We start from the raw sequence: 14,308 nt of genomic DNA, 5'->3' as shown, positions 1-14,308 counted from the left end.
TGTACTTCAAACTACACATGGATTATGATGCCTTTAAATTGTGTATTCATTTTTGCAATTATTGTACACCTGTCTACCACAAATATGTATTATTCTTTATATTTTATATCTTATCCCTACATCTTAACTTATGCACTATTTGATGTCTTCTTTTTCTTTTGATAATTATTCAATGATTATTGTTGGAGGGAACATGAGAACCAAGTGGGAGACGTAACCAACAGCTCCTTTTCTGTATTTGTTGTGCAAATGACAACAAATAACTTGAAACGTCACTGCTTACAGAGATATGGCAATAGTATAACATAGTATGTTGTCGTTAAAGCTGTTTTTTGCTGCATTGTGTTTCCTCTGACACACCATATGTGTTGAAACTGGTGCTGGGCTTCGACTATGTTTTTGATTGTTTAATTGTGTGCTCACTGTGTTAACCAATTTCTCTTTGTGATACGAACCTTCATCAATTAATTTGGTATTCATGTAGGCCCACAAAATCTATTTTGATTCATATCTTTTTGAATATGCTATATAAACAGATGAAAGCTTGTTAGCACGAGCGGATAACAACAAAACCATGCAGCGTTCAGAAAAATAAATGAGTTTCTCACACCGACAAAGGATTAACCCATTTGCATTTGATGTTTTGAAGTTATACATCTTGAAAGCTATTGAGTGCGAGTACAGGCTACGTGAGTACGTGAAGGCATCATTTCTCTCAGCTGTGCCAAGTGCATGACGTAGCTGAATAAAACCGGAAATAAAGGTAGAAATATTATCATTTGGCAATCAGCACAATCCAACGCCAATAAGTGAGAGGATTTTATTTCGAAAGTCGTAACCGGAACTTGTGCATTCAATCGTCTCTAGTTTGATGGTGTTGCCGCTGTCCTGTCCTCCTCCTCCTCCTCCTCCACCTCCTCCTCCAGCAGCAGCATCCGCGGCTCCCCGCAGACGACAGCGGGTGTTTGTAGGACACAGAGCCCGCGGAGGGAGGGGACCTGGCCTGGGCACGGATCCCAAAGAGGCCCCGGGGCCGCCGCTGGATGGAGTCGGGCTGCATTCACACAGCAATGGCTATGGGTCTGACATCGAAAAAGGCGTCTGCTCGGAGCGTCGGTGTGGAGCGAAAAAACCTCATCACGGTTTGCAGGTACACATCACGACACCATCGATCCACAACGTTATCTGCAAGTAGCCCACCAGTGCCTGCATGCTGCTCAGTTAATATTTCAACAATGTTACCATAATGGAGGATGTTTATTTAATCCTGGGGTGAAACAGCCGGCGCACACGATATAAGGAAAATAAAGCAAAACAATTGACTGACATCTTTCTAGAAATGCTATGGATGAAGAGGAGGCAGGTGCATTTTCACCTTCACATACCCCTGCCATCACACACGCTTCTGTAGACCTACAGCATACCCTTAGTCTTCAATGTGTTCCTTTGCATTTCCTGGCTGCACTTTGCTGTAACATTCCTTTAAAGATCATGTATTTGGTGTGACATTTATGGGTCTCTCAGAGGAAAGTTTATGTTGTATTTAACAGGTTGAGACACCTGCTTGATTCCTGTCTGTGCTGATAGATGCAGCTTCAAAGCGGGGGGAAAATGAGACTAGTGGGATGATATTGTTTGTAATAAAGCTGGAGAGAAAATACAACGGCAGGGTTTCCTCCTCCATCAGGGTGAGGTTGAGTGACTGAATGGGACAAGGTTATTGGGATCAGTGCAATGACTCCTCCCTCCTTCAGTGTCCCCCACAGACTATGATGTGCAGTCTCATAAATCACTCTCTTAGGGCTGTAAACTGATGTGCATCAGTGAACTCACCTGATGCGGTGTCCAGTTAATATTATCTCCAGAATTTAGTGTTCAAATGTTACTCGGAGAGTAGTGACGCTTCTCTCACAGCTGTGTCATTTTCACTCCCCAAAATTGACATTTAAAGTAGTCTGTTGTGTATCACAGTGTGCTCTAAATAAGTATAGTTTCCAACCTTTTTTTTGTTTTCTGACCCCCTAAAATAAAGGATTGTCTACTTGTAAAATAATTTGATATTGTGAGAAATTTGAAAATGATTAGTATTCGTACAGTAAGGTTAGCATTGTAGGACTCATAATCACTCTTAAATTAATAATGGGCTATTCTAGGCTAGGATACTTAGTAGCTGTTTTGTTTTGAGGATGACCCTTTAATATTATCTGCATGATAACTGTAGTTATTGAACTCCAAATAAACTGCAGTCATGAATGCTCCAGAAAACACATATTCAGTGTTGTACATAGTAATGTCTTCAATTCATAGCACTACAATTCTCCAACTCTGTATTTAAATGTGTCTTTGACATCGGTACTGCAACTAACACTTATTTTCATTATAAATTAATCTGCTGATTCTTTTCTCGATTCATTGATGCACTATTTAATCTTCAAAATGTTTGAAAAATACTGAAACATATTCATCTTCATAGAGCCTGAGGTGACATCTGCAAATAGCTTGTTTTATCCAACCAACTGTCCAAAAGCTGATCGAGCTGTTTTATAGGGACTTCTTCTGCTCTCTAGTATTTTATGTTCTGTGATTTCACCAGAGGCTTGTTGGAAAGTTACAGCTATACTTTAATACTTTTTATGGTGCTCTCGTAAAAGTTATAATAACATTGCTATGTGTCTTGAATTTCAAATCGACTATAGTCATGACTGCTACTGCAGACAGGGACGTAATTATTTGTAGATTGTGCAGGCGTTCTCCACCCACATCTTGCTCTTACCTCTTTTTTTATTTTACTTTCTAAGAATTCAAAACTGTCTTTTGCCTTATTTACAGTGAAAGTGTTTAAAACTAAATAAATCCCCTTTAAAAACACAAAAAAAAGACAAAGTCTGGACTTTCAAATAGACACACAATCAAGCATTTTTATTCCAGTACCTTTCAGTTCAAAGTCCTGTCTGCATTTTTAGTGTCACGTACAGGTGAAGGAAAACAACACAACATCACACAGAGCATGCCTGCAAAAAAAAAAGAAAAGTTTTCACGATGGACTCACAACACAGAGAAAGATTAGCGAGGGAACAAAAACACTGTTGTTTTCAGGTCGGCCTGACCGTGCTAAGACCAATTTAATCATTTAAGCATTTTAATGACAAACGCACAAGACGAGACAGAACTATAAATCTCACACAGCTTTCCATCAGTAATGCTAACTACACAGTTTCTTTCCATTCCTCTAATTAGCAACATGACATTGATTAGGTTCAGTTGGAGGGAAACTCCTTCCAGGCGTGTCTGTGTCGCTGTCAGATCTGCATCTCTCTGCATCTTTTTCAAAATGTTTTTCTTCTTGATGCCATTCTGGTGAGAGTTGATTCAAGTAGTCAAAGGTTGTTGTGTGTGTTCGTACAGTCTCATTGGAGAGAGAGAGAGAGAGAGAGAGAGAGAGAGAGATCCTGAATCAGCAGTGGGCCCCTGGCTGTGTATTGAAGCAGACTGGGCGTCATGTTGGTGCAGGATACAGGATCCAGGCTCAGTCGTGCTGCTGAGACACAGCTACAGCTTGAACCACTGCCTGGCTACAGAAACTAAGCTGACGTTAGTGCAACATTAGTACACCAGGCCAAGCCTTTATTTTCCCCTAATACAGATATGTATAAAGTTTGACCTATATTCCTTCACTGTCACAACATACACGTTTAAAGTACAATCAGCACACACAGAGATTAACGTTTTCAACTCCCAACAAGTCGTTTGATGAAGTTGTGTCTTTTTGTGGGACTGTAGAAACAAAGGGGCCGTTTCTGTTCAGGTTGTTGCCATATGTTACCGGGGGGGGGCATAACAAAGACAAACTAGCATCACAGTCCTTATTTTAAAAAGTGTATTCACATGATCTGGCATAATGTGGGTCACAGAGGTCTGCTCAATGTTTCAGTGCCTTGTTTACGGTGTCATGCTTAACGGAAGGAGCCCGTTTGAATTAGAAACACATATGTACAGCAATAGACATTTGTGTATAATTAAGGAAAACCTGATCAAATATTTGCACCGCCGCAGTTTCTGCAAGAGGCCTGCGTCAGGGACTTGAAGGCGTTACAGTAAAGACTTAACATTAAGAATAATAATGTTGAGAAAAAAAATAATGAAAAAGACTCTGCTGCGGTCAGGTGAAAAAGTTGCATCTTCGAAATGTCTTTCTAAAGAAGAATACTTTGTTAAATTTGCTCTTCCTGCAGTGGCTTGTATCAGCCTGCAGACTGAGGGGAATGCATGAAAACAACCATGATTTTAACTGCAATGTTTTTAACCCGGCCGACAACATCAGAAACCCCAAAGTTGCTTTGTCTTAATGGTCGCTGAAGACACTCCGTGATGTTTATCGTGTCCACGGTGACAGCAGTGTCATCGTGATCTACTGTGTCTCTGTGCTGTTGCCACTGGCAACAGTTTTTTATTTTAACAGGGCAGGTCTGAGGCTTCCTGCAGCCGGTGGGAATTTTCACACAACTCCGGTTTGTTTATCTGAGCCCAAATATTTTAAACAGTCACAATGGCAATTTGTTTACAGGCAACATTGTCGTGTTTAACATTGACTGTTTTGTTGCTTTAGTCTGGCTAAGAGCTCTCATGCCGTCATCCGCCACTGGTGGAACGGTGTGGCCGTGGTCACGGTGAACCTAAGGAAACATAGATAGGATGAGTGAGACTGGTCTGATGTCAGGCGCTATCCCTTCAGCTGCCTCCTGTAAACAAAAGGGAACGAGGGGAGTGAAAGCAGGGAGGCTGGCGATGTGGTGCAGCTCTGCCTGAGCTCTTCCGGGGCGTGGCTCGAGAGTAGAGAATAAAATGTCCTGTGCCGTAGTAAACACAACCACGTATTCATGTATCTCATGGACATGCTTCTGCGAGTGGGTGGCTCTTTGTGCCTTTAAAACATTCTGAGCAATAGTAGAGGGTGCCGCTTTCTACCGGTCTCGGTTCTATTTCTAAGAAATAATCGGAAATGTCAACAAATCTTTGCTTGTCTGGAATAACATTGTTTCTGTGTAGCCTTCTATTTTTCTATCAAAGCTATTTTTGACCATCGAGCATGTGAAATTACAGCAGAGGTTTCTGTAGGTTTGACTCTCCTCTGCGGATCAGTCCACTCTCTCTCTCACCATGCTGTTATTCTTCATTTAACCCCCCCCTATCATGTTCAAACATCTGCTTTACACTCTCAGCGCTTCTCAGCCCAACACGTTCACTATCCATCTTGCACACTAATCCCTCTACACCTCCTCTGACCATGAAACACTTTGCCTGTACGCTTATTCACACACGGGGGCCGGTGAGAGAGAGAGAGAGAAGAGACACACCCTGCCGTTGTTGCATTTTCACGTCTTTTGCTCTATTCGGATTTGGCCCTAATTGTCGTTTTTGTTTCTTAATATTTATCAAAGGCACGGCGCTCTTTATCTTGGCTGTTTTGTGCAGATCCGGCACAGGACAGGACGTCTCCCCCGACAGTCCAGGACGATAAACAACAGCACTGGCTGGTGGTTACACAATGCTGCGGCCAGTGAGGAGTCTGCCTGTGTCATCTGATCCTGCCGGCTATGCCAAGACTAAAGAGAGGGACAGGAAGAGGCAGAGAGAGATAGGAGTCGGGGGGGGGGGGGGGGAGAAAGTGAAAGCTGAGGGGTTTAATATGAAACGTTGTGTGTTTAGATTCTGTGTCACTGCTGATAAATGTAGTTTGGGTTATCCTAGGCGGTGCTGAGGATCAAACACACTTGTGTAAGTACAGTAGAAGGGTGAGAAAGGAGAACAAGAGGGCCTTTTGAAGAGAGCTGAGAGTGGGCTTGGCGGGGATCCAGCCTGAGTGAGAGGGGGCACAAAAGAAGCTTGTCAGAAGGCCTTGCAGTTGTTTTTCAGTGTCAAATCGTACCAAGAGAATTTCGCTATTCCACTCCATTCATTTGCATTTGAGGCACGCCAGCAATTCCCCTTCAGATCAAAAGGACTTCAGTTAATTTAAAATAATCTGCTGTAATGTTTCTCTCGAGATAACGCTGCCATTCTATCAGGTCAGAGAGGCCTTTTGCAACAGTCAACCGTCTGCTCTTCTGATTTGAAATGCTATTACATCAACAAACAGGTAGCTGTTATTTAGTGGTTCTCATACTGGGCCCTGGGAACCTCTGGGGGCACTTGGTGGTTTTCCAAGGGCTTGGTACTCTGCATAATGAGGAATCGCTTGGTTTCATAAATGTTTCCGTCATCGGACGTCTTCGCAAATTTGACCAGATTTGATGTTTCTCTACGCGCTCTTTATCTTGAGTTTCCGACAGAATAGAACAATTCTCCACAAAATCAGATCCAACAAAACTTTCTTGAGACAAAGTCACGTAAGAGGAGTTCCTGCGCTCTAGCAGATCCCTTTGAGAAGGTTAAATGTGCTTACTGGCAAACAGAGCACACAAAATCCTTGAGCTTCATTATACCTTGCAACCTGACTGACCTACTTGGTTTTTGCAGAAAACATTATGAGACAGAATTGTGATGCCACTGACCTGTTTCCTTGATAAATCCGGCATGACCAAAAACAAGTCAACGGTCCAACGGTAAATCTAATCCAGTTTGGGCTCTCAGTTGGAACAGACCCTGTGCAGATGCTGTAGTGGTGTCCAAATGTTCTCTGTGATGGTGCTTCTTTCTTCTTCTTTCTTGTGACATTTTGTGCCAATCCCCCCAGCCCTCGACGAGGTCCCTTCTCATCTAGAGCGTCTTGCGTTTGGGGAAGAGGGCTTTCCGAAAAGAGGTGGTGGTGGAGCCTCTGCTGAAGGAGGCGCTCCCCAGGGCGATCTTGGTCTTTCCACTGGTGATGGTGGAGGAGCCCAAAGATGTTGTTTTCTTGCCCCTGGTGATGGAGGAGCCCCCCATGGCAATCTTGGACTTTCCCCTTTTTATGGTGGTGTTGCCCAAGGTTAAGGCCGTCTTCCCCTCGGTGAAACTGGTGTTGCCCATTGAGGAGAGACTCGTCTTCCTGACCCAGATTCGTCGACGGGATTCGGGGCTCACTCGACGCAAAGCATCGCACACTCATGCAGCACGTCCTGCTCTGGCCCTCGGGGGTGATAGTTACATCTGCTACAATCCAGAGAAGACCAGAATGCTAAGCGTGGATAGCACGACCCCCGTGTCGCATAATGCCTTCGTTGAGATGATCAACGTGGGCTCTGGAAGGCCACATACCACCCATGTGTCCCTGTGAATGGACAGAGGCAGCCGTAGGTGGCCACAGCCTATCTGAGGGGACGGGGACAGTGGAGCGATTGTCCCATCTCCACGACGACACCGGACGGTTGAAGGACACATTGTTGCAAAGGGGGCAATCTGTGGTGACATCACTTTCTTCTGAGCCATTGTTCCCTATAGCCTCTGATTGTAGGACATAGCCTCTGTGTACCACTGTATGTACCATATGTGAAATGAGTGGCGCAGTGTCACATTTGAGAAGAGAAAAGATGAATGTGTTTTAATGTTTTCCGCCTGTAGTTTCGGCTTTGATTGCACCTCTCCTATATTTGTATCGTGCCTCCATTTGAAACATGGGTGTGGTTCCTTTAGTTGGTGTTTACGACCCAAATGTGTCCTTGCTGAACTGTTTGCAACAAATTACAGCAATTAAGTCTTTAATTTCTCCCATTTATGTCGTTTAGATCCTATAGTATCTCTCAAAAAACTGAATTTACAAAACAATCAAGCCAAGCAGTGTTTAGGCATGTTACTTTTATAAGCATTGTTAAATCAACCAGCTTTACAGTTTCCTATTTTAAAACTGTGTTTTCTGGTGGACATACGGCAGCATAGTTATGGAAATTGCAGGCAATCAACCAATCTTATTGGAGTGCACAAAAATACCACATTTGTACCAAAGATGTAGACATGGTGATGACTGTACATGCACAACATACAGGAGAACAGTGCTGGTGTAAAACACACACTCTCTTGTGTCCCTCCACATACATCCCACACGGCTGTTTCACGCCTTCCCTCCCTGCCAAGTAGACACACCATAAGCTGTCATCTCATCGCCGTCACATTTGCATAACACGCTCAGCATGGCTTTGGAAGATCTCACTCATGATTGCAAACCCCATTAGATGTGCAACGCACTTTTGGCCAACAGGTAACAGATGGATGTTATGCCACGTTAACATGTACGCACATTGATCACAAAAATAGCTGCTCTTTTCTTTTTTGTTGTTGACTCTTTACTACTACTGACCTGCTAAAAATGACCAGATAGAAATATCCTTGGGTTTTTAAGTGTGTGCAGGAATCATGTGTGAAAATCCCAGTAGATGTTGCTGTGCGTTTCTGTGCCCCTGATGAGGGTGGTTTTGGACACAGACACAGACTTGGTCCCATGGGCGAAGGTCAGCGTGGTGAGAGAGCTTGTGGTCTCCCCTCGTGTAACAGAGGTTTTGCCGAACGCTATGTGGATGTTGCCCAAAGTTACAGTGGTTCTGCTCCAGGAGATCGAGAATTTACCCCAGGAGATGGCGTACTTAGTCCTCAGGATCGAAACCCTGCCTTTGGTGAAGGAGGTCTTGCTTGACAGGAATGTGGTTTTCCACTCATTGTTAGCGTCTTTTTTGGACAGCTTGGCTCCCTTGGGTGTCTTAGCCCCGGCTTCAGGGTTCCTGTCCATCTAGATGTTCCTGCGCTTGGACATCAAGGCTTTGCCAAACGATGTGGTTGTGGTTCCCCGGCTGAAGCTGGCCCGTCCCAGAGCCACTGTCGTCTTTTGCCTTTGGATGGTGGACTCTCCCATGGAGGTGGTGGTCACTCCCCTGAAGATGGAGGAGTTGCCCATGGCTACAGTCGTCTTTCCCCTGGCTATGGAGGTGCTTCCCACTGCCAGGGCAGTCTTGCCCTCGGTGATGCTAGTGTTGCCCATCGAAGCGGAGGCAGTCAGCACCGTGCCTGAATGCCGGCTCCTAACATGCAAGCTGCATTACTGCCCTGGTCAAAAGCCAAACTAAAGCTGCGGCAGCGGTTGCCCTAAATAGATCACACCACCGTGTATAGATGAGGGAGGAGGGAATTATTTGATCATGCTTTGATGCTGGCCGGTCCCTCAGAGAGACGAGACCCAAAGGGACCTGGAAGCACAGCATGCACAAAGGCTGAGAGGACAGGGGGTTAATTGTATTGTTTTCATGATAACACTGCCAAAGTACTGAAGGGGTACATTGTGCAGTACACAAGACAATTGGGGTGACCTCAGTATGATAAGATGGCGTGGTTCCCAAAAAAGAAAAGAAAAAAAGCTCCACTTGGCTATTGTTGCAGGGTTCAAATACAGTAGTGCATTTGTCTGCTTGGGTACAGTACGCGGCGGCATTTCAGCGGCTTGTGAAGAATAGACATGCGAAGTTCAATGTTTTTCCCCCATTGCATTGTTTTTCTAATTCCTCCTTCTCTGTGTGCTTCTATTTCAGATTCTCTGTCAAGACCCTCCTAGAAAAGTACACAGCAGAGCCCATAGACGACTCAGCCGAGGAGTTTATTAACTTTGCCGCCATTTTAGAGCACATCCTCAGCCACCGCTTCAAAGGTAACACTGCAGGTAACATATAGCACAGGACAAGATGGACAAGTCAGTTAAAATGACTCGGTTTGTAGCAGTAAAACTTAAATATTTAATATAAAACTGGCATATGAATCTACTGCATAGATTACACTGCAAACATTAAGCATGGAAACCAAAAAAAACCTGCATGATTATACAGTTAGCTGCACTGTAATGGCCGTTGCATGCTCGCAGTGTGGGTCGTTGTTATAGCAGAAGTGCTTCATTGCTGTGCTTTAATCTTGGACCAGGTTCGGGAAGCTGGTTCAGCTCAGATGGACAGCGAAGCTTCTGGGAATACATCCGGCTGGCGTGCAGCAGGGTGCAGAACAACTGCATCGCCAGCATTGAAAACATAGAAAACATCAGCACATCACGAGCAAAGGCAAGGGTATTTGTATGCAGAATTGTGTGAGAGTGTTATTTGTGGGTGGGACATTGCAAGAGAGAGCAGCAAAGAATGCCCTCTGTTCCTACTCACTTCTTACGTTGTCCTACAGGGGCGCGCGTGGATTCGAGTGGCGCTGATGGAGAAACGTCTGTCTGAATATGTGTCCACTGCTCTGAGGGACACAAGAACTACCAGGTCAGACTAATGATTTAAAAAAAAAGGGACAATAACCAAATTCTTATTTTGAAATATTTTAGTTTTGAATTGATTCTGAGCTCACCAGAGGAAAGTACACAGAAAGTACTACGGATGTTTAACATTAAACGTACTGTAAAATGCAGGTAGAGTCACAGTTGTGTGTCGGTAACGTATCTTGAAGAGATGATAACCACCTCTTCACCTGACAGGAGGTTCTATGATGATGGGGCCATTATGCTGAGAGAAGAGGCCCAGGTCCTGACTGGCATGCTGATTGGACTGAGTGCCATTGACTTCAGGTTAAGACACACGCTGCAGACTCTGATATACAGAGGTTTTAGATATATAAGCACAAACCCCAAATCAACACAGTTCGGTGGTATATATTTGTAAGCTATTTTAAGAACCTCTTCTGTCCCGTTCCGTTGTTTTTAGCCCCAGTATTTAGGAATTAATAAGTCCTGACGTGGGTTTGAGTATAGCATATTCTACTTTAGGAGTACAGATTAACAGATTATACAGAAATAATTAGAATCAGAATAATATTTAATGGCCAAGTATGTGTGAACACATACAAGGAATTTGACTTTAGTATTTTGCTGCTCTCAATGTACATGCACAGAAATATACATATGACTAAAAACAGGGACAACGAAGCTGAACAAGATAAACATATTTCAAATGATTGATATGGAGTAGATATGGAGTTGTCTTATATTTCGTAGTGTATATAAAATAATATTGTTTGTTGTCTCTATGCAGTTTTTGCTTGAAGGGGGAGACTCTGGATGGGAAATCCTCAGCTGTGATTGACTTCACACCCTACCTGAAGTTCACCCAGAGGTGAGACTGATCCTGTCACTCCAAGTTTGGCATCACATTTGTGTGCACGTGTGCCACTGCAACACTGTCGCCTCTCTGCTGTGTAGCTACGACTACCTGAGTGATGAGGAGGACCGTCGCAGCGTGGACAGCAGTAACAGCGAGGAGAGTGTCCCCGAGCACCCCTACATCCCTCTGGTGACCGACGAGGAGAGCTGGAGCAACAAGTGTCGCAAGATGGAGCAGAGGTTTAAGATCGTCTATGCCCAGAAGGTGACACCCAACAGCTGCTAGAACCAAAGTTAATGCTGTTTAAATTCCTGTTTTTCACTGTAAACTTCTACGCACACAAAACCCCGTCTCCTTACTGTCATGTTGCAGGGTTATCTGGAGGAGCTGGTGCGCCTGCGAGAGTCGCAGCTGAAGAACGTGGAGACGGAGAATAAGCTTCTGAGAGCAAAGGTGGAGGAGCAGACAGCCCAGAGCCAACAGGAGAAGAAGGAGCTGGAGGCCGTCGTGCTCGAGCTGCAGGCACAACTGTGAGGAACACACAAGAACTTTAAGATTCTGTTCTTCAAATGAAAAAAGCTTCAACTGTAGGATTCATTCACGGGTTCAAGGATCATTTATTGTCATTATGCAACACAGAGATGCACAATGATATTCAGTTGTAGCCCGTTTGTAACGCAACAAACACATGACAAACAAAACAAAACAAAAACAGTAGCACATTCCTGGAGTGCTTTTTTTATTTATTTATTTGCATCATAAGGAATGTAAACAGCAGCAACAAAAAAAATTCTCTGGGCAGATAAGATGGCCGACATCTCCACATTAATAATTCAACATGAGGAAAATATAAGCGTGGGCTCCAGTCGTCATCACCCAAGATCCTGTTGGGATTACATTTATTTATTTATTTCTTCTTTCCAGCATTATAGTGTGTGCATGTTCATCAGGGGTTAGAAGAAGAGTTCAAGTTGTTATTTTGAATTAAATTAATTATTGCTCTCCTAATCTACTGAATGTAACAAGGCATTTTTCTTCAAAGAAGATAAAAAGAAACTGAGAATGTATTGCAGATGCAATTTCTGATTTATGGCAGTTTATAATACAATACTCATTGAGAGGCTACATATTTATTCTGTGTTGAATTTAAGACTATGTTTCAGGAAGTAGAGTGATACTAATGATTAAAAGTGGCTCATTGAAATTTACAAGAGATGGGTGATTTTCTTTTTTCGCCACTTTGGATGTTCAGGTTCATATTTGATTTCTGAAATGAAAAGTATCACTTCTGAATTGACGTATTTGTACTCTGTGCTTCCTGCAGCTCTGCCCTCATGCCCTGTGATTCCTCCCATCTGGCTAAAGATCTTTCCATCCCGCTGGTCAACCAGTGGTCCGTAATCACAAACAACCAGGGCGATGTCAAGCTTTTCCGCAGGTAAACTTACTTGAACAGTATGTTTCTATTTTTTACTTGTTTGTATTCATACAAACAAATAAAATGATGCAATTATTGTACAGAACTTCAGATATTTGTGCCATAATGATGTTTTCGTGCATCCAGGAGGAGCTTCCACAGTTTGGAGCAACTTTCTGTTGAAGTCAGTCTGAACTCTGACTCCCAGGAGACCGATGGGAGACTGAACGGAGATGTTGCTTGGACTTCAACAAGTACAAATGCTTTTCACTGCTACTACATTCATCCCAACATGTTCACCACAACATTTAAACCTGCAGTTTTGCTGTACTTTAGCCATTTTATGCAATATTCCTAAGTAGCTAAGTACATTTTGACTTAGCACCATTTGACTTGAAGGCAGTAGTAAAGTAACAACATTTCTGCTCGAGTAGGAATATATTAGCTGTCTCTCCACTGCTGCATAAAAGCCTTTCAGAGGCAGCCACCCATGCACATGTACATACATGCTCATACAAAGGCAGGCTTGATGGCTGTTCATGGTGTTTCATGTGGGCAGCTTGAAGTATGCACGATCTGAGGCTCATTTTTATTCTGCTTTTTCTCTGTTTCGTCCCTGTAGGAAAAGACAATACTCCCTCCATGCTGGGTCTGTGTGGCTCTCTGGGCTCTCTACCAAGCTCCAAGTCCCTGGCCAGCCTCAAGTCCAGCGAGTGTTTGGTCAACATCAGCACTGATCCCAGCCCTGCGCTCAGCCCTGCCCTCACTCCCAGCTAGGGAGCTCCAGACCAACAACAGAGATTGAACCCCCTCCGCCTGTCTGCCTGGTGATGCTGCGTTGACCACAAACCCGACGAAAAACCCTGCTTCTACAATCCACCAAGGCCATCCATAGCTCCAGAACAGGGAAGTCATGACACCATCTCTGGACTTTTGTACACATGAGAGTGAAGTCATCATGAAGCTGAAAGGATCCATCATTTTTTGGTTCTTTCCCTTCTCCTCGCCTTATCCGCTCAGCTCCTCTCAATCACTCTGCCACAACCACTTTGTACTATCTGTGATTCCCTTCATCCAAGATCATGCAATCCCTCTGCAAACTCCCATCAGACCTTTCTCCAAAGCATCCATTTTATTTCCTTAAATAGTACTCCCATCTTGCTCCTTATTTGAATATCAGCAGTGTGTTTGTGCGCCTGCTTTACTTTATTTTGTTCAAAAAGTGACCAAAACAGCACTTGCAGCTCTTTGGATGCAGCCACTTGCAAAGAGAGATGAGATGATCATTTTAAGAGATACAGATTATCCATATAAAAGGTAGAGGATGTGTTTTTACAGACTGTCTCCACAGTGACATAGCACTGAGAAGTATGTTTTATGGATGTGACTGATCTGGGATAATTCCTGCTTGAGCAATCAAACAGTGTTTAAATCTGTGCAGGTATTTATTGAATCGATCCAATATTAAGCTACCGCATATGATCACTTATCTGATTTTATCCAATGCAGCAGTATTGTTTTTTTTACATGTATACTTTGATTTATTTCTGGTTTGGTTTGTGTTGCAATAAACTGCCTTTTTCCATTATGTGTGTCTGTTTGTGTCGATCACAACTTTGTGTGGAGAGTCACAGGGAAACCAGACCCCCAAAAAAAAGGTTTCAAAACAGGAAGTCAATGGAGATGTTGGATCAAGCAGCCGGTTGCTTGGGACACATGTGCTCTGGCACCATCTTGTGGTTTAACGTTATCAGGGGTAACATAATGCATAAATGCCCAAAATGCTTGTTAATTCTTAAGAACAACCTGAGGGTCTTACAGGGAAACATATGGGTGGCTAAATTATAAAGAT

General features: G+C 43.5%; 1 protein-coding gene and 1 long non-coding RNA gene across 3 annotated transcripts; one reads left to right on the top strand and one right to left on the bottom strand.

Annotated features, from left to right (window-relative positions):
• Nucleotides 1-858: 858 nt before the first annotated feature.
• Nucleotides 859-14,044, top strand: rundc3aa (RUN domain containing 3Aa). 2 transcript variants are annotated; one of them, XM_031867867.1, is made up of 11 exons: nt 859-1,150; nt 9,489-9,604; nt 9,871-10,004; nt 10,120-10,205; nt 10,418-10,507; nt 10,971-11,051; nt 11,138-11,303; nt 11,412-11,569; nt 12,364-12,477; nt 12,604-12,710; nt 13,079-14,044. In XM_031867867.1, the coding sequence occupies exons 1-11, from the start codon at nt 1,044-1,046 to the stop codon at nt 13,231-13,233; spliced, it is 1,314 nt and encodes a 437-aa protein (XP_031723727.1). In that variant the 5' UTR covers nt 859-1,043; the 3' UTR covers nt 13,234-14,044. The 2 variants fall into 2 exon arrangements, with proteins under 2 accessions (XP_031723727.1, XP_031723726.1); XM_031867866.1 differs by having other exon boundaries at nt 860-1,150; nt 9,489-9,616.
• LOC116394630 (uncharacterized) lies at nt 2,889-6,752 on the bottom strand. Its single transcript, XR_004213475.1, has 2 exons — nt 6,552-6,752; nt 2,889-5,856 (listed from the first exon to the last, which is right to left on the bottom strand). It is a non-coding gene; the product is annotated as an uncharacterized LOC116394630 (long non-coding RNA).
• Nucleotides 14,045-14,308: the final 264 nt, after the last annotated feature.

This window comes from Anarrhichthys ocellatus, unplaced genomic scaffold (genome assembly GCF_004355925.1).
Source record: "Anarrhichthys ocellatus isolate YVR2014 unplaced genomic scaffold, GSC_Weel_1.0 scaffold40, whole genome shotgun sequence".
Lineage (NCBI taxonomy): Eukaryota > Metazoa > Chordata > Actinopteri > Perciformes > Anarhichadidae > Anarrhichthys > Anarrhichthys ocellatus.
Note: the sequence above shows the minus strand (reverse complement) of the source record. Positions and strands in the feature narration are given on the sequence as shown.